Here is a 25,417-nt window from a genome sequence, read left to right as displayed (position 1 = left end):
GGATCTTATAGTTGATCTCAGCAGTAGAGAATTTTTGAGAATAGAACGCAACTGGATGGAGCTTCTCATCTACGCCCATCTGTGAAAGTACAGCTCCCAAAGCAAAATCCGAAGCATCTGTCTCCAAATAAAAGGCCTTTGTAAAGTCTGGATGTATCAAGATTGGAGATGTAATAAATACCATCTTCAAATCTTGAAATGCTTTTTCTGCGATAGGTCCCCATTCGAGCTTGTCCTTGCACGTTAACCGAGTGAGGGGGGCAGCAACTTGAGAATAATTCTTGATGAAGATTCGATAGTAGTTAGCAAATCCAAGAAAACATTGTACGTCCCTAACCGTCTTCGAAACTTCCCAAGACATGATTGCTTCCACCTTCTTTGGATCCATCTTCAATTCTTCCGTAGTCGCGATGAATCCCAAAAACTCCATCTCAGTTTGGTGAAATAAGCACTTCTCCAATTTGGCATAGAGTCCTCGCTCCCGTAGTTTTTTGAGAACCAGACGAATGTGCTTCTCATGTTCTTCCTCGTTCTTAGAAAATATCAAAATATCATCTAGATAGATGACAACAAAATCGTCTAAATGCTCTCGAAAGATGTCATTCATCATGTGTTGAAAGACCGCTGGAGCATTAGTAAGACCAAATGGCATGACATTGTATTCAAAGTGGCCATACCTTGTTCGGAACGCTGTCTTCCATTCATCTCCTTCCTTAATTCGCACAAGGTTGTAAGCTCCCCTTAGGTCAATCTTTGTAAAGATCCTTGCACGCCCAAGTTATTCTAGAAGACCAGAGATCAAAGGCAGTGGGTAGCGATTCTTTTTTGTCACCTTGTTGAGACCTCGATAGTCCACGCACATCCATAGTGAGCCATCCTTCTTCTTCACAAATAAGATTGGTGCCCCAGCTGGCAACTTCGAATGACGGATGAAGTTCTTGGCTAGATTCTCGTCAATGTACTTCTGCAACTCAGTCAACTCCGTCTGCGACAAATTGTAGATTGGTCCAAAAGGTGGTTGTGCTCCTTCTTGCAATTCAATGGCACAGTCATAGGGTCGATGCTTTGGCAGCATATCAGCATTCTTCTTTTCAAAGACATCTTTGAATTCTTCATACTACTTTGGAATAACCAAAGTCGAAGTTGCATCTTCTCGAGTCGGAGTTGCGAAGATGACAAGAGGTGTATTTTGCTTGGCTTCCTTCATGAAAGCCCTTGCACCTATAAACAAGGATTTGTTTCTAGACATTGTCTTGGCAGATTCCACCTTCAAGGAGTTTGTTGGAAATGTCACTTTCCGCAACTTCCAATCTATCAATGGATTATATCTATCAAGCCAAGATAGTCCCAAAATGATAGGACATGAAGGGGTCTTGATAACATTAAACACAATATTACTCTCATGGTTTTTAAGACGTATCTTCAATGGTTTAGTTTCATGGATAACATTGCCCGAAGACAATGGTCGTCCATCTATGACTTCTACATGGACAGGCTTAAGTTTCTTTACAAGAGAAATATTGTGAAGCTTGGCAAACTCTTCATCTATAAAGCAAGCGGGTGCACCCGAGTCTAATAAAGCATCGACTTGTAGTTCTTGAATACCCAGATGTAAAGGTACCATAAAACAATCTGAAGGTTGAGTTGAGAGAAAGGGACCTTGATTAATTTTGGATGTTGAGATGTCCAGCCGCACGGTCCCTATTGTGGCTGGGCGTCCTTGTTTTCCTGCATGCTTGTACTCCTGAGTCTTGTTGTTTGAGGCTTCTGTTTCTTCCGACAATCTACAGCTTTATGGCCCGCTTCTCCGCAATATAAACACAAGTTTTGTTCAAACCGTCGCTTCCTTTCCTCAGCTGTGAGGGGTTTGAAACGTACCGCATCAATTTGCATGGATTCAGGATCTGTGGAGTGATTCTCTGGACCTTTTGAAAATGTAGCAAATGCTCCATCATTTCTCCAGCTTGATCGTCTTTCTTTGTCGTAATTCAAAGAGGTGGTTGTCACAAATAATTGCCTGAGATATAAGTTCTTCTAAAGTATCCGCCTTAGGCATGGTGATCAATAAGTTCTTGACATCATCTCTCAGTCCATATCGAAATCGTGTCATGAACGCCTTATCATTCCAATCAAGATCACATGTAAGCTGTTGAAATTCTGCAGCATAGATTGCAGCAGAACGTGATCCTTGTCGCAGATTTTGTATCTTTCTTTCAGCCACTCTTTCTCGATCGCTATCTCCAAACGCAGAAGTAAGTCTCTCTATGAAAGCCTCTAGGTCGTACAATATTGGAGAATCCTTCTCCAATAGTGGAGCAAGCCAAGAGCGAGCATTTTCTGATAGAAAAGTACTTATGAAAGCAACCTGGGTAAATCCATTCGGATAACGAGAAGGGTATAGGCGTAGGTAAAGCCATACTTGTTGCACAAAACCTCGGAAGTTGGCTCTTGTTCCGTCAAACTTGTCTGGCATACTCGCTTTTGGTTCTTTCGTACTAATCCTTGAAGTACCTATAGGGATCGTATGTGACACATGTCTTGCTTCTCTCAGTCGAATAATCTCTTGTTGTAGGCTATGAATTTTGCGTCTAGCTTCTTCGGACACTAGATCAATTTGAGGTTCTTTACTTGGATTGCGAAGAAATGCAATCTCCTTTCGTACACTATTCATAAGAGCTTGAAGATCTGCAAGAATTGCCACTCTATTGTCTACTTGTGGAGATGCACTGTCTATGACCTGGTCTACTTTCATATTTAGAGAATAGATGGATTAAAATTTTGAGAGAAGAAGAAATTGCTAAGTCTCTTGGAAAAAATTGTAGCACTACCTGTCACTAAAACCTACTCGGAGAAGAGAAAAGAAAAAAAAACACTAAACGATTTTAGTTTTAGAGGAGGGTAATCCGCAACCTCTAAAAATGCCTCAATGCTTTCGAGAAGAGTGGTAATCCGCACTCTATCAAGAAGGCAAAGCTCTGAAATCGATGTTAACAGTCTTTTCTACTAGCTATGCTAAACAAAAAGAAGGAATTAATATCAGTCCAAGAGAGGGTAATCCGCAACCCTTACAACGCTCAAGTATCTCCAAGAAAAGGGGTAGTCCACTCTCTGCCTCAAAGAACTAAGCTCTGATATTGTGATTGAGAAAATATCAGTTTAGAGGAGGGTAATCCGCAACCTCTAAAAAATGCTAGTATACCTTCAAGTAGAGGGGTAATCCACACTCTACTAAGAAAGAACTAGCTCTGATATCTCAAGTTAGTGTAGTCTCAACAAATTGTCACGGACACAAAATACAGACTTGAAATCTAATAAAAAGTTCAAGAAGAAGTGGAAGAACTAGATTAAACAGATGAGTACAAGAAGAACATCAGAAAGGTGAGCTAGAACTCCAAGAGATGTGTTGTCGAGACTGAAGAACTCTTCAGCCTCGACTCCTATATATACTACTGGCCTATGGTTCTAAGGAAGCGCATCAAGAAGCTTCCCAAGAACTATGAAGCTTCTCGAGCAACTACCTAAGAGCTAGGAAGCTTCTCAAGTAACTTCTTAGAATCTACTAGAATATTCTAAGAATCTTTTAGAGCCTTCTAAGAGAATCTTTAGGGAATCTTTAAAGAATCTTTAGGAAATCTTTAAAGAATATTCTAAGAGAATATTCAAGGAATCTTCTGGAAGTTTCTAGAGACTTCTTTCTAGAAGGTTCTAGAAACTTGTCTCTAGAAAGGTCTAAGGACTATGTCCCTAACAGAATCTAATAAATATGTATGCATGATATTACTTTCCTTTCTAAAAACAAGTTCTAAAAGGAGTGATGATCAAATATTGAGAAAGTCTAAGATTCAATAAATTATATTTGTGACATATTCTAATTTATATTCTCTTTGAAGGTAGTTAATATGTTCTCTCAACCATCAATACTATCTCATACTAAGGTAAAAGACCACCATATTATTTGATTACTGATGAGGCCATTATAAGTTCTTTCAAATAAAATAATTAAAATACTATTAAGTATATTTTCTACTTTCGATATCATCACCAAACATCAAGAGTCTCTTCTAAGATTGTGATACCAAACATATTGCATCTTACCATTTGTTTAAAGAAGAACATGTTATTTTTGAAGGTCTTTATCTTTAATACATTGTCTTGAAGGTTTTGACAATTTTAATGCTTCATCCAATTACTCAATAAATAATAGTTTCTGAATTAAATGTGCTAATTAATGATTTTCTATCTCTTTAATGCCATAAGTATACTAAAACTATAAACAAAGATGTATTATAAAATGTAATTTTTATAGATTCCTTTTTTTTTTTATGAAAAAACCTATATAATTCTTTATCTTAATTTTGGTAGATATTGTTAATAACAAGCATCAATCTTCTTTGTTGTATTTACAAGATTCTTTAACTATCTTTAATGAGCATTTACTAGTATCATATTTGTATCAATGTACAAGCTATTCTAATATTTTTTTGATGCCGTCTTTATTCTAAGACTTCTTTGACCTTAAATTCTTGTTTATTATCTATTTATACAGAAAGATATAGTATATATCTTTTTCTTAATATATTTGTAATTTTCTATGGCTTAATACATACACACACACACACATATATATATATATATATATATATATATAATATAGAATGGATTTTTATAGACTCCTATAAGTATAATCAATAATAAATTAGATTGATCTATTTATAAATATAAAATGATTTTAATCTGTAATAATTCAACTTGTTATAAGTGCAAATAGTCTTGATATTACAAGAATATAATTATACTCTTTGCCAACTTAGAATTAAGTTGCAATAGGCATTTTACGTTGATCTTTTGTTGTTGTGGAGCTTTTTTTAATTGTATCTTTTTTATTACATGTAGCTCTAATAAAAAAAAATCTAAATATAATGCCACATGATTATTAACTTTTAAAAAGTAAAAAATTTCAAATTTTAGATGATTTCAATAATTAGCATAAAAAGATGTTTGCTGAAAAGAAGAATGTTCTATATCATTATAAAAAAATTCTACCAATAACTAAAGAGTTGATTGATTATTTTGATGGTAGTTGATAATATATTTCAGATACTACTTCAAAATATCTATCAATTTTTAGAAGAAAAGCCAAAAATAATTATTTTTCTATCCTTAATATTTTAAAAATAATTCTTTAAAATGTTAATATGAATTAGATATTTTTATTAAATATGATATTTCTAGACAATCCATAATAGCAATAAATATTGTAAAAAAAATATTTAGCAAATTCTTCACTTGTGAAATTTTTTTACATATTAAAAAATATATGATCTTGGTGAACCAATCTACTAGTACAAATATAGAGTCAAAAAAGCTTGAAATTAAAAGATCTTTGATAAAATCCATAGAAAAAAAAAAAAAAAAAAAAAAAAAAAAACATAATTATTTTGGTATAAGTAGCAGTTGAAAAAGTCTATAAAGTTAATAATAAGGAATTTTTGATCTCGAAAAAATATCACATGATATTACAAAGTCTTTCATTGTCTTCTACATTTAAAGCCACCAAAAATCTCTTAATATTAGCTTTAAGATCTTATTGTATCCAAAATATCAGGTAGTTGGAAACTCATGATAAACTTGAAGAACTTGTAATTGTGTTTCATCTATTGGAATATATGAGTATTCCTAAAAATAAAATATATTATTTTAAAATTCAAATTTAAAAGTATCATGAGATTTAAAAGGATTATTTTTAATATTATAAATAAGAAGATCTAAGCATATACTTGATTGAACTTAACTAAAAAATATTGAATTCTTAGTCAATGTTGACTTTATTATTCAAAAATAAAATTTCTTTGGCTTTAATATTTTTAATTTTTAATTTTTAATTTTTTTAAATTAAAAGTTATATTTCTTTTTTTAGTACAAGTTAAAAATATTTAAAAAGAAGATGTGATGTATATGTATATATATATATATATATATATATATATAATCTTAAATTTAATATTTGATAAAGATATGCTCCAATGGTGTTGTGTTGTAGTTTGGCTAGCATGTGAAAATAATGTACATATATATTTGATATACAATCTATTGTACAATGTAATGTAAGCCATGTTATTAGATTTTAGTTGGTTACAAAAATGTGATTAGATTACTACTTTGAAGTGATTAATTTGAAAGGGCTATTATTGAGGTTGATTTTATATTGATAATAATTTATATATATATAGAGTGACCTTTATTAAACATTGGTGACTCTTAAAATCTTTTTTTATTTTTTTTATTTGGTATTTAAGACATATATTATGAAAATCTTGTAAGAAAAATGGTTGAAGAAGAATTTTGATAGCAAAAAGCGTAGTTAGGGCATCCATATGGATGAATGGAGATGGATGATGAAAATCTCTATTGCTATTGGCCAAAAGGCATGTCCAATGGACTTCAAAGAGGCTGCCTAAGGCCTTATTAGAGATTAGGATTATTCTTTCAAGGCCATTAGAACTTAGGAGGCTAAAGTGAGAAAGTTGAGGTTTTTGGCTATGGTTTTGGTACAAATTTTATGTAATTTGGAGATTTTATAAAAGAGATATAGACTTTCAAAGTTAAGGTGTTGGTTTTATATCTATTGTCATTCTTTTGGATATAATACACACAAAAAGCAATGAAGGATGAGTAATTGAAATTGTAGAGAGCACTTTTTTGGCTACACTTTATATGAGAGTTTAATGAATTCTAAGCTAGAATGAAGGAGATATATGAAATTGAAGTCAATGCTTATAATTTAAGGACAATAAGTAATCTGATTTACCAATGGTTGTGTTTTAAAATATATCTTGAGAAATTTAATGAGATTTTGTGTAAAAATTTCCAAAAATAAATATTATCATATAATTAAACTTTATACACAAATTTTATAGTATTTAAAATTTGGATTTTTGAGATATGGAAAAAATAGTATTTGGGTCCTTATAAATTAAGATTTAGAGCATTTTCTAGGATTTCTAAAATACCAAATGATTTTTATTAGATTTATAATTTTTTTTTTATAAAGCTTAAGGATAAATTCTACATTATTTAGAAATGTGAGAAAAAAAAACGATTGAATTAATAGATATAAATTTCTAAATTTTGAAGAAAAAAATCCTTTACAAGAAAAAAAATATTTTGAAAAGATTTTGCTACAATTTAGACTTTTTATACAAAGCAAAGGAATTTTTGGAAGCCAAGACTTTGTATACATGTTAAAAATGGAGATGTAGAGCTATGAAAAAATTATGATATAAAGAAATATTTTTTTAAAGAAATTATGATTTTTCTTTGAGCTTATTAGAAATCAAGCTTACTAGCAAATGATTTAGTTATGACTTGATATAGAAAGGGATATTAAGGCATTTCTAGATATTTTAGAAAGCGTTATGTATAAAGCTTCTTAAATATAAAAAGATTTTATCAATAAAATATCTTTTGATATTATTATATTTATTTTGCCTTTATAATAATAATACATTACTTATTAGAACTTATCCAATGAGTTAAAGCTGAACTCTCTATAGTTAGGTACTCAATGTATTCCTAAATAAAAATCATGCCATATAACAACAAGCTTGAAAATGATTCAAAAAACATGTTGATATAAACTCTTAAGATTCTTGTGATATACACAAGAATCATTGGACTCAAAGTGCCTTGTAGATAATAGCACCATTCTTGAAAGGAGTCTACAATTATAAGAAGTTTGTTGTTGTAGATATTATTATTAATCTTGATTTTTGAAATATTTTTTGAATGAAAAGCTACTAGATAAAGTTTGTTATTTGTCCTTATTTGTGATAATATTGCATCTAAAGCAAAGTATGTACATATATTACTACAAATCAATGTCTTAAAATAATCAATTTAATATAAAATTGAAGTTATTATAAAAGCTATCTTCAAAGTTTAAGATGATACTTTAGGTTTTTTATTCTACTTAGGTTTTTCTTTACAAGTCAAATGTGTAAGTAGAGTTGCAACTTGAAAACAAATCCTCATAACGATCCAATAATAATTGAAAAAATAAAAAATAAATAAAATAGATATCTCTTATTATCCTTAAAATCTTCTAATTTATGATAATTTAAACTTTTTAAAGATCCATCATAAGACCATTAATTTTAGAATAAACCTATTTTTAATAGTGATCTTACTAAATTTTTAATAATCCACATACATCTATAATGATCTATCTTTTTTCTTCACAAATAAGATAGGAGCTTCTATTAGAGAATTTAAATAGCTTATGAAGTTTTTGACAAGATTTTCATTTATATATTTATTGAATATATCCAATTTATTTTGTGTTAAGTTATAGATTGGTCTAAATTATGGTTGAGTTTCTTCTTAAATATTAATCAGGATTTAGATCTTCTAAAGCATTATTCTTATGCTTGTTTGATTTAATTGATTGAAAAGGATTTCAATGCAAAAGATTTATGAATTTTTTATTGAATAATTCAAATATAGATTATGCTATGGAAAAAATTGGGATTACAAAAAATTTAGATTATTTAAGGATTATTTTGCTCTAACTACAATAAACCTAAAATAATTGAATTGAAAGAAGATCTAAAAATTATTAAATATTATTAAGCTATTATGACTATTATTTTCTAGAATTAAAGGAATTTTTTCATGGATTTCATCTTCAAAAGACAGCAAACAACTATCTATGATTTTTTGATACAAGGACCTAATTTTCTTAAAAATGGATATTTCTTATTTTTTTCAACAAAGTCTTTGTCTGTAAAACAAATTGAGGCTATTGAATCTAATAAGTACATGTTTAATGAATTATTTGCAATAAAAAGATTTATAATTAGAATATATTAAAAATCTTCTATCATTATATTTTAAGAATTAGTATATATTGAAAGTACACTGACTTACAAAATTGATTCAATCAATAACACAAAAATTAGAAGCCATATTTAAAAGAATATTGATATTTTTTCGAAACCACAAATTGGATATAATGTACAATTAAACTAACTACAATATTTCTAAATTTTAGTTTGAAAACTAAAGAAAAAAGAAAAAAATTATATTTTGAATGAATTTAGGTCTATTGATTTAATTTTTGAACTATTTTCATCAATTACCTTAAATATCATGAATAAGTTCACTCTACCATTTAGGCTCTTTTTTTTCACTTTTATTTAGTAGTGTGGTCTTTTAAGTCATTTTTTTTTTTTTTTTTTTATAATTTTAAAATTTTTCTTTATCCATGAGAGCATTATCAAAGGATATGAGGTTGAGTGCTATAGCCCTTTTGTAGCACAAGAGTAAGATACATGAAGTATTAAAATTGTTGGATATCTCTAAATCTACATATTCTAAATTTTACAGAGATTATATTAATCATATAATGTCTTTAAGAAGAAGGCACTTAAAAAGTATTATTCTTATTCAAAGACGAGCATGTATTAGAGCCATTGCAATTGATGGATTAGATAATACTGAAGACATGAAGAATGCTTTGAGTGAGCACTTGAATGCGGTGGTGAGTGCCAACATAGTGAGGTATGTATTTCATGAATTAGGGCTTAGATCATTAAAGAAGAAAAAGAAGAAGATATTGCTCAAAGTCAAGAATATACATTATAGGTTGGAATTTGCTCAACTTCATCAAGATTAAATTGTCAATGATTCACATAAGGTGATTTTTAGTGATGAGACTAAGATCAATTGATTTTAGTCTTATAGTTATATTTGGTGGTGGATGAAGAATAGAGAATCTTTATTACAAGCTTGTCATTTAAATCAAAAAATTAAACATAGAAGTAGTGCAATTTTTGTATAGAATTATATGACTTCCAAAACATTAAATATATGTAAAAGATAGAAGAGAAGATGAAACAAGATTTGTATCTTAGCATTCTTCAAGTTGAGCTTGTGAAGACAATTGAATGATATTTTTTTATTTTTTATGTAATATTTTAGCATAGTAATGATTGTAAACATATTGCAAAATCAATCAAGTAGTAATTATTAATATAAGAAAATTATGCATATTCTTGGCATTTGCAATCACATGACTTGAATCTTTTTAAGCATATATAGGTATTTGTGAAATAGAAATTAAATGAATATCCAACATTAGCCAAAAGAATGCTTCAGTTGTGAGAACATGTGCAAACTTCTTTTAATTCCATCACCTCTAAGTAATATTAAAAGTTCTATTATAGCATCTTCAATTAAAAAAAGTTACTTTAGCTTCTAAAGGAGGGTAGACAAATTATTGATTTGCAAATAAATATAGGTTAAAAAACTGAGTTAATAGACCTAAATTCATTCAAAATATATATATATTTTTCTTTTTGCTATAGTTCTTAATCTAAATTTTAGAATAATAATAGTCAGCTTAGTTGCACATGTCATGCAATTTTAGATTTGAAAAATCAATATTCTTTTAGATATAGCTTCTTTAAATTTGTTGTTTGGTTGATTGATTTAGTTTTGAGAGTTAGTGTAATTTTATTCAAAATAAAGAATTGCAAAGTATATTATTATTTTTTTTTAAAAAAATTATCAATCCAAAAAAAAATACATCAAAAGAAAAAAAATATATTACCAAATTAAATCTTTGAATATTAAAATCTAAAGAGTATGTATTTTAGATCTATCTACCAAAATCATAATTTAATCCTAAAACATATGTATTGTAGGTCCACCATGCTTTTTTTGAGTTACTTTAATTTATATATTTAAATCATATAATATAATTTTTATACAAAATTAAATTTAATAATATTTTTTTCTTATATATTATAAACATGCAAATTTACTTTTCTATTGAAGTTACAAAGCTTTTGTTAATTCATTGTAAAAACCCTTATAAGAATTAAAATGTCAAAATTAAGTCATAGATTCTTATACCATCTTGAAGTTATGAGCAATTTATTTTAAATCACTAAATTTACAAATATTTTATATGTTATTTTTTATTATATATATATATATATATATATATATATATATATTTAGTAAAAGATCTTGTATTCATTTCACTACCAATTTATTTTAAATAACTTTTTTTAATTGAATATTTTATAAGTATTAAAATAAATATTATCAAATTTATATACAAGTTAAAGATTGATGACAATATTTATTTTTACCAAAAATATAGACAATAAACCTTCAAGACATGGAAATTAGATTTGGATCTATTTTAAGGTAGATATTCTAGAACACAAATTAGAATACAATGTTTAATATTTTTAAGCAACTTCATAATAACAATGTGATTATTGTTGTATTACTTTGGTATTATAAGCCAACAACCATTGGTAAAAAAAAACTCTTATTGCTATACATATTTTTTTATCTAATCAAGAAGCAAAAAGTCCAAATAAAAAAATAATACCATTACAATCTTTATATCAAAATACAATCAACATATCAACCACCTTACCAACATTGTTACTAAGTAGCGACAAGTTTGAACATGAAGACTTGTATAATAGAGATGCTCATCAAGATACCAATATTTACAATATAATATAGTTAGTATTAAATAATATGATGGAATATATTTTCCAAAAAGTGGCATGACCAAAAATTAGACTTTCAGCACACAATGTAGACCTTCTAACTAGAAAATCAAGCATTTAAAACCATAAATTACATTATAATAATTCTAGTTGTGTAAAAGTCAACTACATAGTGTAGCAGAAGAAACTAATTTTCTTTATATATGGTGGTGGTCCAAGGTCACATTCAATATGACATTAGTCTCAAACACCATTAAATGCTACCAAGTTCAATCCTAAAAGTGCCCTTTATATGAATTTATGACAATTCATGCATTATTGTGTAAGAAAATTGGCTGAAGAAAAGAAAAGAAAAGAAAAGAAAAAAAAACTTCACAAAAACCATGTAATAATATGAACTTGGTTCCGTTGTCTAATTTTTCCTCTACCAACACCTCATAGTCCCAAAGTTATTTTAGTTGCACAAAGCACAAAACGACACAACAAAGCCCCAACGAATGAACATAATTGGATGTATGAACTCTAGAATCGGATGTCGATCATCCATCCGCATCCAAGGATTGAACAGAATAATCCGCCTAGAGAAGGGAGACGCGGGACCAATGTGGCCTCCTCGGAGGAGGCACCCACAAATGGCGTGAGGCTCACAGATCTCGCAAACTGTGCACAATGCATCAATCTGGGTGCCTGTAGATGTTGTAATTAGAAATTTGAGGCGACGCAATTGGTGGGTTTTAGCGATTTTCTCAGGGGAAACGATCGTCTGTTGTTAGCAATGTTATTTGCTGAGATAGACTTGTGAGATTTTCGACGTAGGAGCTTGCAGGTGCTGCAGGGCTTTTGCTTGACGGATCTGTGGGAAATTTTTGTGTCCAATTAAAATAATTGAGTGATTTGAGTGACGGGGAGGTTTGGTATTTCTAAGTACACTGAAAAAAGTTGCGGAATTGACGCAAAGATGTGTGTATGTGTTTTGGTGTAATTCTGGAGCTCAATTCTGGCGTTTGTAGGGTGGAAGTTGGGGCAGTGTGTATCTGCACCCCATCGTAATTAGCTCTGGAGTGTTGATGATGAGAGTAGAGAACCTCTTGTAACCCTAACGGTACCGGGGCCATGCCTCCTCACAATGTTGAAATCGAGTGCACAGCATACTGCAGGTTTTTACCCATTCCGCGCCTCGTTGTTCTTTACTTGTGATGTGAGGGAGAAATACAATTTACCTGAATTTGTTATTTTTCCAGTTCTGCGCGCTTTTTTTTTGACGTAGATCGTTTCCCGGTGTGCCTTTCTCTTTAATTGAATTGACTAGCGAGTATATCCTTAACTTGTGATCGTCAAATCAGAAATAATACTCCTACTAGGGTTTAGCAGACATCTGGGATTGCGAAACAACCTTCTCTGATGCACCCACATTACGAGGAGAATTCTCAAGTGTATTGTGTTGCTGCAGATGTGGTTATTGCTGCAATTGGGAATGGGGTCTAAGGCTACCGGTTGCATTCCCATTTTATCTTGGCTTCTCTCTTTCATTGATGCCAGTACGGCTTCGTGCTCGCAAGAAGGGTAATAGGGAGCCTCAAAGACTGCCTTTCTTCTGCAAGTATGTGTGCTGCACTTTCTATACTGTCTCCCAGACAATTCTCATAAAAATCACCATTTGTGCAAATCGGATGCCGGATCTAGATGCTTTTCAATTGCAGTTGTGAATCCATTTATTTTGCGTCTTGTGCATGCAATTGGAGAATTTTCTATTCGTGAAACTAACATTACACAGAACCTGGAATGACTCAATAGTTGAGGTGTAATCTTGGTTCGTAGCTGATCAATAAGATCGATGCTTGGCAGCTTTGCGGAATGAATTCATCCCTGTGAGAAACAAATGCATTTGAAATGCAGCGCTAATTCCGAATAGGCTCCCCAGAAGCTCCATAGGATGAAAATTATCAACGTAGAGTCCATCCATCGCACACTTGTGAATTGTATCGCTTTTCCTGCTTGGGATGTGAACGGTGGTCTCCTATGATCAGGTTTTGGACTGCAACCACACAGAGTGGACAACCCTATTATGGACTCACGTCAAGTGGCAGCTATCCAGCTCAGGTCTGACTCAATTCTCTTTCACAGCTATAATCATTTAATCGATCATCACAGCGAAGGACGTGAGTATGATGACCATTTTCAGTTATTTTTATTTTTTCAAGAGATTTAGGGGCAGATCTCACTAATTTTGGAAGGCATTTTGTCTCTTGTAATTTTCTTTCACTGTCTAAGTTACCGTTCACAACAGGCCCGGCCACCTATCTTCTCCCAGCTGAGTCTGATGAACTACCGCAATCTTCCAGCTCGTCTGCTATTTTTCCCGTGGAGGCTCTTGCCACGCCATGGCACGATCGCCGCTGACACTGACTATTACCCGTTTGGCACCCGTATGTTTATTCCTGGCTATGGATGGGGCGAGGCAAGTCTCCAGTTATTACGTCTTTTTCATGTGTTTCATCTTGATTTTTCTCTATGCATTCAACCCTCGACCTTACCTTGTTTCACACGGCCCCTCAAATTGTACTCCTTTTTGCTGAAAGTATTGAGCTGGAGAATAGGCTTGGAAATGTAGGTTGAGGATCGAGGGGGCGCAATTAAGGGGCCGTATCGAATCGATCTGTACCACAGCTCGCATAAGGCTGCACTTCAATGGGGTCGTCGTAAAGTTCAGGTGATGGATCTTTCTAGAACCTGGAGCTAATATTAATCTTCAACTATAAGCTAGTATTACGCATTTGATTACGATACTAATAAACACTCTGTTGCTCTTATTGTGTGGCACAGGTACTGGTTATCAAGCCAGGCCAAAGTAGGTTGGATTCTATGAACGTCCCCAGACCCATCAAGTCAGCCCTCAAGGGCTTGAATTGGATACGTTCACTCCTGTTTTAGGCTCACCACTTATTTTCCTGTAAATGTGTCTCACTGCAAGTTATAAGTGTTAGTGCTGCATCAAGCCCGTGTGTACAACTCCAGGTTTCAGTTGAGTTCCATTATGGCTGTTCATCGTGTATTCTCAATCGCACTATGTAACAAGACAATGGACAGTTGTGGGTACAAGTGTTTCTGAAGTTAATTAGTTTGTTTCTTCAACTGTGATTTTTCGGTTTGATTCGATTCATACCCGAAGGTACCACAAACATTAGTATCAGCGGAAGTTTTTATCGAAAGATTATTGTGTTGGTGAGTCACGAGCAAGAGGTTGTTTTTGCTGAGGTTCGCCCTAGATTGTACATTTTATCACATTTGAGAATGATGAAGTTTCTACTGCTGACACTTTTATCACTAGAAAAATAATACTGTAGCCAAACCTCAACTTCTTGGAACTTCTTGAATTAGGAAGTGTATCATTAATAAGATTTGAGTCTTGAAGTGGGAGATCAGAAACAGTCAATTAGAATATCAATGTTAAAACAGCAACAATATCCCTCATCCTGTATTAAATGAGAGAAGATATGAAACATATAGTTAGAGCTGCATGCTACATCAAGTACACATTGAACTTGTTGAAGTGCTACATTAGGGGGTTTCAACATTTGATATTTTTAGGATCACTCGAAATATCAAATCCGAAATACCATTGTTCAAACTTTATTGTTCAAACTTTATTAGCCATGATATTGTCACATTTATCTCCAGTTTGAACAACCATTTATTTGATCAGAGAAAGGAAATTCATCACTAGCGTGCTTAATTGTGAACAACGTGAGGAGATATAATGCGATGATGTGCTCTTTTGAAATGACATTCAAGCTTGAATGGATAAGCTTCCAAAGAACAAAAATAGTCTCTAAGGTTTATTAATTTACAAGGATTTGAGAACTTGATTGAGAGAGGAGAAGAAATAGAATACCATTAAATAATATTTTATAAATATTTATACATATCTCCACTTCTAAAAGATAGTTTAACCTGCTAAATTAATTAATCTTAAAAAATAATGAAGAATTAATGATTGAAGACAAGGATAATCAAGCCCTCTTATTGATCAAAACAATATATTTATGTGAAGTAAAGCTTTACCAAAATTGATCATGAAATTGCAAGCACTTCATATAGAATTTGCTCAGAAAGGTCATTTGAAGATAAAATAAAATAAAAATAAATAAATGAAGAACACATCTAGAAATATTAATACTATTTATAGTTTATCTATTATAAATTTAATATTTTATAAATTAAAAAATTAAAAAGTTTTGTTGTTGTTTACTTCATTTAAAGATCATTCTACAATCTTCTGTAACCCAATTGGATCTTAACATACAATACCTTACTTTTTGTATGATTTTTTTATATTTTGATATTTCTATTAATTAACAAAAAAAAAAAAAAAAAAAACGGTTAAATGTTGAGAATGTTTTGCACTTAATCCACTTCTGTTATTTTTAACAAATCAATGCATAGAGAGAGAATAATAATAAAAAAATAATAATAAAGTATGGGTTTTTTTGTTTGTTACTTGTACATGCCTTTAAACTTCCCTACAATAGGGGGGAAAAAAAATGTTTGTAACAATAAGTACTTCATGTATAAATATCGAATTTTTTGACACTGATAATTATCAAGAGCCATCAAATTTTCATGATATCTTAATTTTATTTCAACATTTGAAAACAAAAATCAACTTTTATTTGTAACCCATTGACATGATTGAAGAATTGTGAGTTTATTTTAAGTTAGGGATCAAAGGTTGTAGAATGTTGGATTCAAATATTAAAGTTGCAAGTGCATATTATGTCTATTTTCTATTTAATTATTTATTTCTTTTAAAGTTTGTACATAGTATTATATCTAAGTTAGGCTATCAATGTTGCTTAAATCTTAGCACTTCTATATTCAAATTAAAAATCTTGTGCATAAATTTTTGGTTAGTAAATCTTTTACATATTTTTTTGGTAAGATATCTAAATTATTTATAAGGTTTTTCCAATTAGAAGCCTTTATTTTAAAATCAATTTGAATTTATATGTAATTCTATCCAAACACCATTCTAAATATTTTTATATTCCAATTAGATGTTCTATTGGAATTTATATAGATTTCAAAATGTGATAAAGAAATAATAAGATTAGTGCACACCAATTGTCTAAACAACAATAAATATTGGAAAAATTAAGCATGAAGATTTGTTGATTTTAAATAAAGTCATATTGTGTTGCAAAAGTGTTAAAACTATTCCAATTGAATTAAAGTTCTTCTAATTAATCAATCCTAGCAAAAAATTGAGTTGTAGATTTAGAAAGATTGTTTAATATGATAATTCAATTTCAATTATTCTACAACTACTTAGTAGAGGACATACAACATATTTAAACTTTTATCAAATGTGAAAGACATATATATATATATATATATATATATATATATATTTTTTATTTTATTTAAAATCATTTACATGCAATTTTTTATATAATATTGCTTTTATTATTTGGAATGAAATACAAAAACATTGTCCAAAAGTTCCAAAAGTTCCAAAAGTTATTGATAGGCCACTTTAAGAACTATATTCAAAGACTAAATGTTGAAAATGGATTAACATATAAAATCCACAACCTTGATAATAGAACACTTCAACACTTTTTATTAATATCACTATTACATCAATTAGTAAAACCAATACATTGATTGCCAAAGTCATTGTAAGTACACTAGGGGGTTTCAAAAATGGTACTTTCACAAAACCAAATAATTGGGATTCAACACTTGATATTTCAAGGATAACTTGAAGTATCAAATCCAAATTATCACCATTCAAATTTTAATACTCCCAGATATTATCCTTTGATTCAAACTTAATTACCACCTAGTGTGGAATCAAAGAGGGAAGAGAGTTGAGGCAAGGGACACAATTTTTGATATTTGACCCACCCTTCTTTTGATATTTCGATTTCAAAATCACCCACTTTGTGAAGTGGGTGATTTGGTGTAATATCAAGTGATATTTCAAAATATCGTGGGATACTTCAAACTTGCATCATGAGTGAAATATCACCCAAAAAGGCCTTGTTTGAAACCCTCTATTGTTCGGTGATTAAGATGAGAACTGTTTTCAAAAACCGTCTGTGAACTTCAAAGGCACCTCAGATGCCGGTGTGCTGACATGGCGCTGACATGGCGCTGACATGGTGAGGTGGAGGGAGAGAGTGCCACAAGCTTGGCGTGGTGGAACTGGAGGGAGCCCACTCACTCACTCACTTACTCACATCCACTGGCTCCTCATCAATCCACTCCATTCCAATCCATTCCATTCTATTCATTCTCTCTGCCAAAAGTGTAGAGGTCTTCTTCTTCCACCCCAATATTGTTTTTCCGCTTCAGAGCCTGGTGAATGCTTTCCAGCGCTCTCCACCGAGATCTTCAGATTACGATGTGAGTGCACGGCAGATGATGTTGATGACGATGATGGTTCCCCCACAAAAGGCACCGCCACACGGCGCAAGGCTGCAGTCGCAGCGGATCTGCCAGCCAATAAATACGTTTTCTTATCTGCACGCTGCTTTCATATGGTTCTGGCAGCTCCACTGTCCAAGTGAATTCCGTCGACGGGTCGGTTTTTGGGGTCGAGGTACATGCGAATTAAGCGTTGGGGGTTGAGTGGATCAACAGTGCTGCGTGTAGTTTGTAGCCATGTCCGCTACCGCCTTCCCCGCGGCGTCTTGTGCTGTCAAGGTAACCGTGGATTCTAGTGTTGGGCTGAGTTTAATGAATTGTGCCATGCTCCTGGTGCTTCGACTTCGCCTGTTTGAAAGTTGTGTCTGGCAATGTGCCTGATGGTGTCAAGGATAAATTGATGCAAATCTCGGGGGGATTGAAAGTGTCGTTGATACATGAGATTGATGGATGATGTAATTATTTGTCAAGGGTAGCGAGCAAAAATGTGGAGCTCTTATTTGGCTACAATATAGCAATGTTGTACAATTGTCGCAGGTCTCTTTCGCTCAGCCTCTCCGGGCCCTTCAGGATCGGTTGAACCAGATGCCGTTGTTAGGATTGCAGTCTCGAATTGTAGTTGTTTCGATCCCTCCGTAATGACATGCTCATCAGACTTGATAAATGGGAATACGCTCCGGTTAACCATCTGATTCTCAACAATGCTGGACAGCTGACGTCGTTGTTTCACAAATTGTAGGCTTCGGGATTCTCAGAATTCTCCGGAATCAAGAGCACTAACTCTGTCACCTTCGGCAAGCGCCATGACGACCTAACTACTATTGTTACTGCCCAGTCTGCCGTGGTACGTTTCGTCGCTCCAGTATTTCGTGTCTACCGGTTCAAGCTCACCTTTTATGCTTTTTACTTCATGCCGTTCATTAAGCGCGGAATTCTAATGTGGCCACATTCTGATGCAGGCTGCTAGCTCTGGAGCTAAGAGGGCCGTCACCGAGGCCAAGATCAAGGTTGCCATCAATGGATTCGGACGTATCGGACGCAACTTCGTCCGCTGCTGGCACGGCAGGAAGGATTCGCCCCTCGATGTCGTCGTCATCAACGACACCGGAGGTGTGAAGCAGGCCTCTCACTTGCTCAAGTACGACTCCATGCTCGGAACCTTCGACGCCGACGTCAAGGTTGAGGGCAACGACGCCATCAGCGTCGACGGCAAGGTTATCAAGGTGGTGTCCGACAGGAACCCACTCAACCTGCCCTGGGGGTAAGTGCCCATGTGGATTCTCTGGGTGTCATTGATTCTGACTTTGCACATGCCGCAGATGATGAAAGGAAATGCAAGAAGCTATTAGTGTCCATCGAGCAGGGAGGCATTTGTGGTTCCTAGTCCATGGCTGGGAGGGTCACATGAGTTAGTGGCGTGATGGAACTGACATTGATGATAATTGGCAGGGACATGGACATTGACCTCGTGATTGAGGGAACCGGAGTGTTTGTGGACGAGGCCGGTGCCGGAAAACACATCCAGGCCGGAGCCAAGAAGGTGTTGATCACCGCGCCCGGCAAGGGAGCCATCCCAACTTACGTGGTGGGAGTGAACGAGAAGGACTACAAGCACTCTGACAGCATCATCAGCAACGCATCGTGCACGACGAACTGCCTGGCACCGTTCGTGAAGGTATTGGACGAGAAGTTTGGGATCATCAAGGGCACCATGACGACGACCCACTCGTACACCGGTGATCAGAGGCTGTTGGATGCATCGCACCGTGACCTGAGAAGAGCGCGGGCCGCAGCTCTGAACATCGTGCCGACATCGACGGGAGCCGCGAAGGCGGTGGCGCTGGTGCTGCCCAACTTGAAGGGCAAGATCAACGGAATCGCGCTGCGTGTGCCGACGCCGAACGTGTCGGTGGTGGACTTGGTGGTGCAGGTGGAGAAGAAGACGTTTGCGGAGGAGGTGAACCAGGCATTCAGGGATGCGTGCGCGACGGAGGAGCTGAAGGGAGTGTTGGCGGTGTGCGACGAGCCATTGGTGTCGGTGGACTTCAGGTGCACGGACGTGTCGTCGACGGTGGACTCGTCGCTGACGATGGTGATGGGCGACGACATGGTGAAGGTGGTGGCGTGGTATGACAACGAGTGGGGATACTCGCAGAGGGTCGTGGACCTCGCCCACATTGTCGCCGAGAAGTGGCAATAAAATGCTGACAGTAGACCTGATAGTTTGATGTGGTTGTAAGCTACTTGTGGTGATCAGTCCGGCGCTCATGGGTAGACTGGTATCATTCGGGGTATATAGCATGGTCTTCTCTACTATCTCACAATTTTGTGGGTTGTTCGGTTTTTTCTTGTGTAGTGCAGCTGTCGAACCTAAGGAAAGCAGAGCATTTTGATTCGTTCGCTTTTGTTACCTCTGATAACTACCCGGTTGTCAGTGGTTCCTAAATAGATTATGTAGAACACCTCTTCTCTGCCGGAATAACTGATATGGGCATATCTTCATGTGTCATTTTAGCCAAATTATATTAGAGCCTTCATTTTTGAGGCCAATTTGAGTGCACATCTCTATTTACTCATGATTGTCAAATCTTTGATTGTTTTTGTGTATGCCATGAGCAAAGTGAATGAATTAAGGATAAACAAGTTGGCAAAATTATTATTCCAACATTCACACTAGATATTACTATGGAGAAAATGTCCCTCCATTATCTATATTCACAACATATGTTGTTTAATAAACTATCCACCATAAACTTGTGACATTGAGCATAAAAAACTTGTAAAACTCCAATTTGTCAATGTCATGTCTAAAAGCAAGACATGGCAATCAAGCAAAAAAGACACTATAAATTGTGCACATAACAATAGCACCATTTATGTTTTTTTTTCCTTAAGATATTGGCAAATAAGTTTTTATTTACAACTTAAATCACCAGCTTAAAAATTTTTCAAGATAGAATATATTTATGGTGGTGTTTTTTATATTATTAGCTTTAAAATATAAGATCTTGATCATATTCAAGCAATATATCGAGAAAAGACAACATACAATTGTCCATGTACAAATACAAGGGTTCTAAGATCTATTCCTATGTTCTTTTGTGATTGTCTTTTCGATTTATTAATGATTATTGCACATGCCACCTTTACCAAAAATTGTCTTCATTGTAACTTAAATAGAATCTATACAAATAATGGTCATAAAATAACCCTTGGATGAAAAGTCAATTGTTCTTTGTAGTCTCTAGATAATACTCTTACTTTTATATGTCAATTAGTCTATTGTGTAGTAATCAAGCATGATCCATTACAAAGTCCTTATTCCAAAAGAATGTTTTGCAATAACATAATTGAACATCCGACCTTCATCTCTAAGTTAAATAGTAGCAATCTAGGAGGACTTAAGCTATTGAAGTACTTGATTGGATAATAATTGCCATTGTTAGAATTATCTTCTATATTTGCTATAAGACAAATAAACAAAAACAATTGCCATTGTTAGCATTATCTTCTATCATTATTAATAATTGCCATTGTTAGCATTATCTTCTATATACTACGCTAAGATAATATCAAGGACAAGAACTTGATAAAGAGAAATAAACAAAAAAAGACTTTTCTCAAAGGAAGATGACAAAATAGAAATAACTTAATATGTATATTAAAAAAGAAACTAGAATGGCTATTGCCAAAAGAGAAGAAAATTAGAGGCCTTTGAAACTAGACTAGAAGCAAGAAAGGAGTTGACAAGAGTGAAGAAGGCTTCACTCTTGTCTCTATATATACTATCTAACTAGGAGCTACGTGGCAATATTCTATAGGACCTCCAATATGTATTGACTTTGTAGGATACATGCCTTGACTTATAAGGTAAGTTTTTCTATGTGTAGGCCACATAGTTAGCTTGGTCTTCAAGCTAACAACATGTGTGGCACATGGCCAAGTTGTTGATCACGTTTCTAATCCCAAAAGTCAATTAAAGACACCTATAAAGTCAAAGCAGCGTCTATAAAGCTTCTAAGAAGCTTCCATAGCAAATATTATAGAATTAACTTACTTTTATCTATTTTACTTCTACCTATTTATACATGTAATTACTAGCTTACATGTGTATGTCAGTGACAGATAAACATGTGAAGTTTTAAGAAATCTCTCCATGGCATACGTATTTAGATTATCGACATTATAATTTTGTGTATATAAAATTGACTTGTTAGTATCTCATTCTCATCCGATCCTAAATAGATAGCTTTAATCAAACCATTTGATATTAGATCTAGTTTCATATGTTTTAGAAGGATCATTGTATTTTTAAATGGATCAAGAATTGTTAATTCATTACTAATCTGAAAATGGGAGCCATTCTTAAATATATCAAATATAAATATTGAATTATGAAAAAAAACTCTTGAAAGTAATATATATGTATAATGCATATCATTAAGAGTTTTTTAGTAAATAATTTATTTTCATCAAATTCACCTTCCAAACACATATCTTTTGTCAACTTGAATACGTTGGTAGTTGCAAAGAAGCATCAATAGTCTCCTCTCTTGAGCCTTCAATAACAATAAGAAGAATTTGTCAAAAATCTCTACTTGTTAAGGACATAAGTAATACTAATAATTATTTAAATAAGAGGACTTATATAGATTATTTAAGTAATAATTAATATTTAAGTAATTAATTATTTTCTTTTAATACAATAAAGAAAAGTGGACAATAATAATAAGGACATGTACATTGCCAAAAGTGACCATCTTTATAATCCTCAATAAAGCAATCACCTTTAAGGAGATTAGAAGCACAAAGTTGGATAGTGCAACGATACAACTAACAACAACAACACAAATGGCCCACCCTTCCTTCAATGAAGAGATACATGAAGCACTTCTCAATCTTCTTGTGAGAAGATAGAAAGACAAAAAATAATTTTTAACATAGTAATATAATTCATTTTGTAATTGCACCAGCAAATCTTCAAGCATACAAGACAAATATCAACAAATCATACAATGTTCTTTATAAGTTGATGTTCAGTACTTTCTTGCACATCTTTCTTTTTAACAATGATATAATATAAAATCATAATCAAATAATGTAATTTAGAATTTGAAGAAATTTAACTAATATATTATATTCCTTTAACTAGAATTATAATTAGATCAAGATACTATGTGCACATACAGAAATAAATCAACATTAAATTCTCAAAAGCTCTACTATGAGAACAATTCTAAATATTCTAAAAAATTACATATTGGCCTCCTATCAATGCATTTACTTATGTCAAAATTGTGAAACACAACAATCATAGTTTTCAAGAGTCTATGGAAATTTTTTGCTCTTGGTTCCAAAGTTGAGATTTTAGAAAGGCCTTGAGAACTTAAAAGAGGAGGTATATGAGGAACATTAATGGTGTAAGCACATGAGATTGCACCAAAGGCAAAAGTTGTAATAATGAGTGTAAAAGAAAAGCAAGTAGTGATCTCTGAAAATTAGCAAAAGAATAGTTGGGACAAAGTATAGAATCTAAATTTTCTTTTAGAGACTCTACCCTTATAAGCCCTTCCAAGAATGTTGCCCCTTGGCCTTGCTCATTGATTAGTTAGTGGGACTACTAGAGATAGGGCTATCACTTCTTCTAAATCTCTTGTAGTTGTGTCAAGTAGCAAGGTTCACTCAACAACACTAACCCAATTAAAAGTCTTCAGTTTTTTTTGATGTGTACATAACAATATGAGGCATGCATGTAGCAACTCAGGATGTACTTGTAGCCTAAGCCTTTGACCTAATACATATTTGTAGATGATTGGTAGATTAAAAATTTGTCCATTAAATAGGCCATATTTTTGTATTATAAAAAAATTAATCTAAGAATGCACTAGGCATCTAGTTGTCAAAGATAAATTATATTTGCAACAAAAAAAGAACCTAACAATCCTATTAAAATTCTAAACAAACCTTAATTGAACATTAGCAATTATAATAAAATTTTAATCAAATCTTAAAGAAATTTTAAAATATCATTAGGAAATTTATAAAAAATATCAAAGAATTCAAAAAAAAATCTAAATTAATATAGAAAGAATTCTTAAAAATAAATTCTAAAGAAGTTTTTTAAATTCTAAAAATAATTTAAAAAAACCAAATTTTAAAGAAGTTTTGAAGAAATTCTAATGAATTCTTAAATATATCCTAAAATTGTCCTAATAAAATTTTAAGAAAACCTTGTTAAAATCCTAAATAAATCCTAATAATTCTAAAATAATTGTAAATAAATTATAATAAATCTTAAATAAATTCTAATAAAATCTTTAGAAAATCCTAATAAAATCCTTATACAATTCAAATCAATTCTAATCAGTCCTAGGGTAATCTTAAAACTTCAATAACTATTGATTAAATTGTCAATCTTATTTTAAATTTTGTACATATTACAATCTATTAATAAAAAATAAATACAATAATATAAAGACTATTCCAACTTATTGATTGGGAAAAAGCTCTTTAATTTCTTAGACAACAACCACCTTCTTCTTCAACCTTGATGTTGAGCTTTCCCTAATTATAACTCCTTATAGAGCAATTTATTTGCAAAAAATTTTAATAAATTTGTTGAAAATTTATTAAGTATTTTCTAACAATTGATTTTTTAATCCAATTGGAAGATAACTTCATATCAAAGAAACCATTTTGGATCCTTAAAATCCAAATTTCAAGATTTTAAGTTAATTGGATTTCAACAACCTTAGAACCTACTATTAGATTGAATTTAATTTTATAAAATAATTAAATTTAAGTAAATTTATAAGTTTATAAAATTATTAAATATATTTTTTTAATTTTTAAAAAATCAAACCATTTAAAATACCTCTTACTTTGTAAAGCTTTCAAGTATATTTACAAGTTTAAGATTTAAAGTTTAGAATTTTATAGATTTGTGAATATGACTTAATTAAGATTCAAGATTTTCAAACACATATATATATATATATATATATATATATATATATATTCTTTTGGTTCTCAAAAACTCAAACCATTTAAAACACCTCTTATTTTTTAAAGCTTTTGAATATTCAATATTAATCTAAATCACTCAAAATCAATGCTTAACCAAACTTTAGCAAGTCTACTATCTTTTCTTGCTCTTCAATCAACAAAAATTCTAAATTTGCTATAAAGATGTGGTTTTGTGTCCTGAGGTATAATTTCAATTCAAGTTTATAATTGGTCATCTTTGTATATATGTATATATATATATATATATATATATATATTATTATCTCTCTTTGACATTCATCTTACTTATTTATTTGCATTTTTTAAGTTCTTAGCAATGACACCACCAAAGATTATAGTAATCTTATCAAATAACTTATTAGTTCTATTTATGTCTTAGAGAGTTCTATTAATTGCTTCAATACAATAACAATGTTGTATTGGTACTTCAT

General features: G+C 32.2%; 2 protein-coding genes across 6 annotated transcripts; both read left to right on the top strand.

Moving 5' to 3' along the window:
- Positions 1-12,132: 12,132 nt before the first annotated feature.
- LOC112293680 (uncharacterized) lies at positions 12,133-14,740 on the top strand. Of its 5 annotated transcripts, none has more exons than XM_024543406.3 (7): positions 12,133-12,258; positions 12,542-12,688; positions 12,982-13,131; positions 13,559-13,631; positions 13,819-13,989; positions 14,143-14,241; positions 14,355-14,740. In XM_024543406.3, the coding sequence occupies exons 2-7, from the start codon at positions 12,645-12,647 to the stop codon at positions 14,460-14,462; spliced, it is 645 nt and encodes a 214-aa protein (XP_024399174.1). In that variant the 5' UTR covers positions 12,133-12,258; positions 12,542-12,644; the 3' UTR covers positions 14,463-14,740. The 5 variants fall into 5 exon arrangements, with proteins under 5 accessions (XP_024399174.1, XP_090104137.1, XP_024399183.1 ...); XM_024543395.3 differs by having other exon boundaries at positions 12,148-12,357; XM_090248027.1 differs by having other exon boundaries at positions 12,159-12,357; positions 14,129-14,241.
- A 3,373-nt stretch (positions 14,741-18,113) lies between these two features.
- On the top strand, positions 18,114-20,520 carry LOC112278729 (glyceraldehyde-3-phosphate dehydrogenase A, chloroplastic). Its single transcript, XM_024512410.2, has 4 exons — positions 18,114-18,239; positions 18,700-18,804; positions 18,920-19,221; positions 19,410-20,520. The coding sequence occupies exons 1-4, from the start codon at positions 18,198-18,200 to the stop codon at positions 20,158-20,160; spliced, it is 1,200 nt and encodes a 399-aa protein (XP_024368178.1). The 5' UTR covers positions 18,114-18,197; the 3' UTR covers positions 20,161-20,520.
- The last annotated feature ends 4,897 nt before the right edge of the window (positions 20,521-25,417 follow it).

This window comes from Physcomitrium patens, chromosome 2 (genome assembly GCF_059467195.1).
Source record: "Physcomitrium patens ecotype Gransden chromosome 2, ASM5946719v1, whole genome shotgun sequence".
Lineage (NCBI taxonomy): Eukaryota > Viridiplantae > Streptophyta > Bryopsida > Funariales > Funariaceae > Physcomitrium > Physcomitrium patens.
Note: the sequence above shows the minus strand (reverse complement) of the source record. Positions and strands in the feature narration are given on the sequence as shown.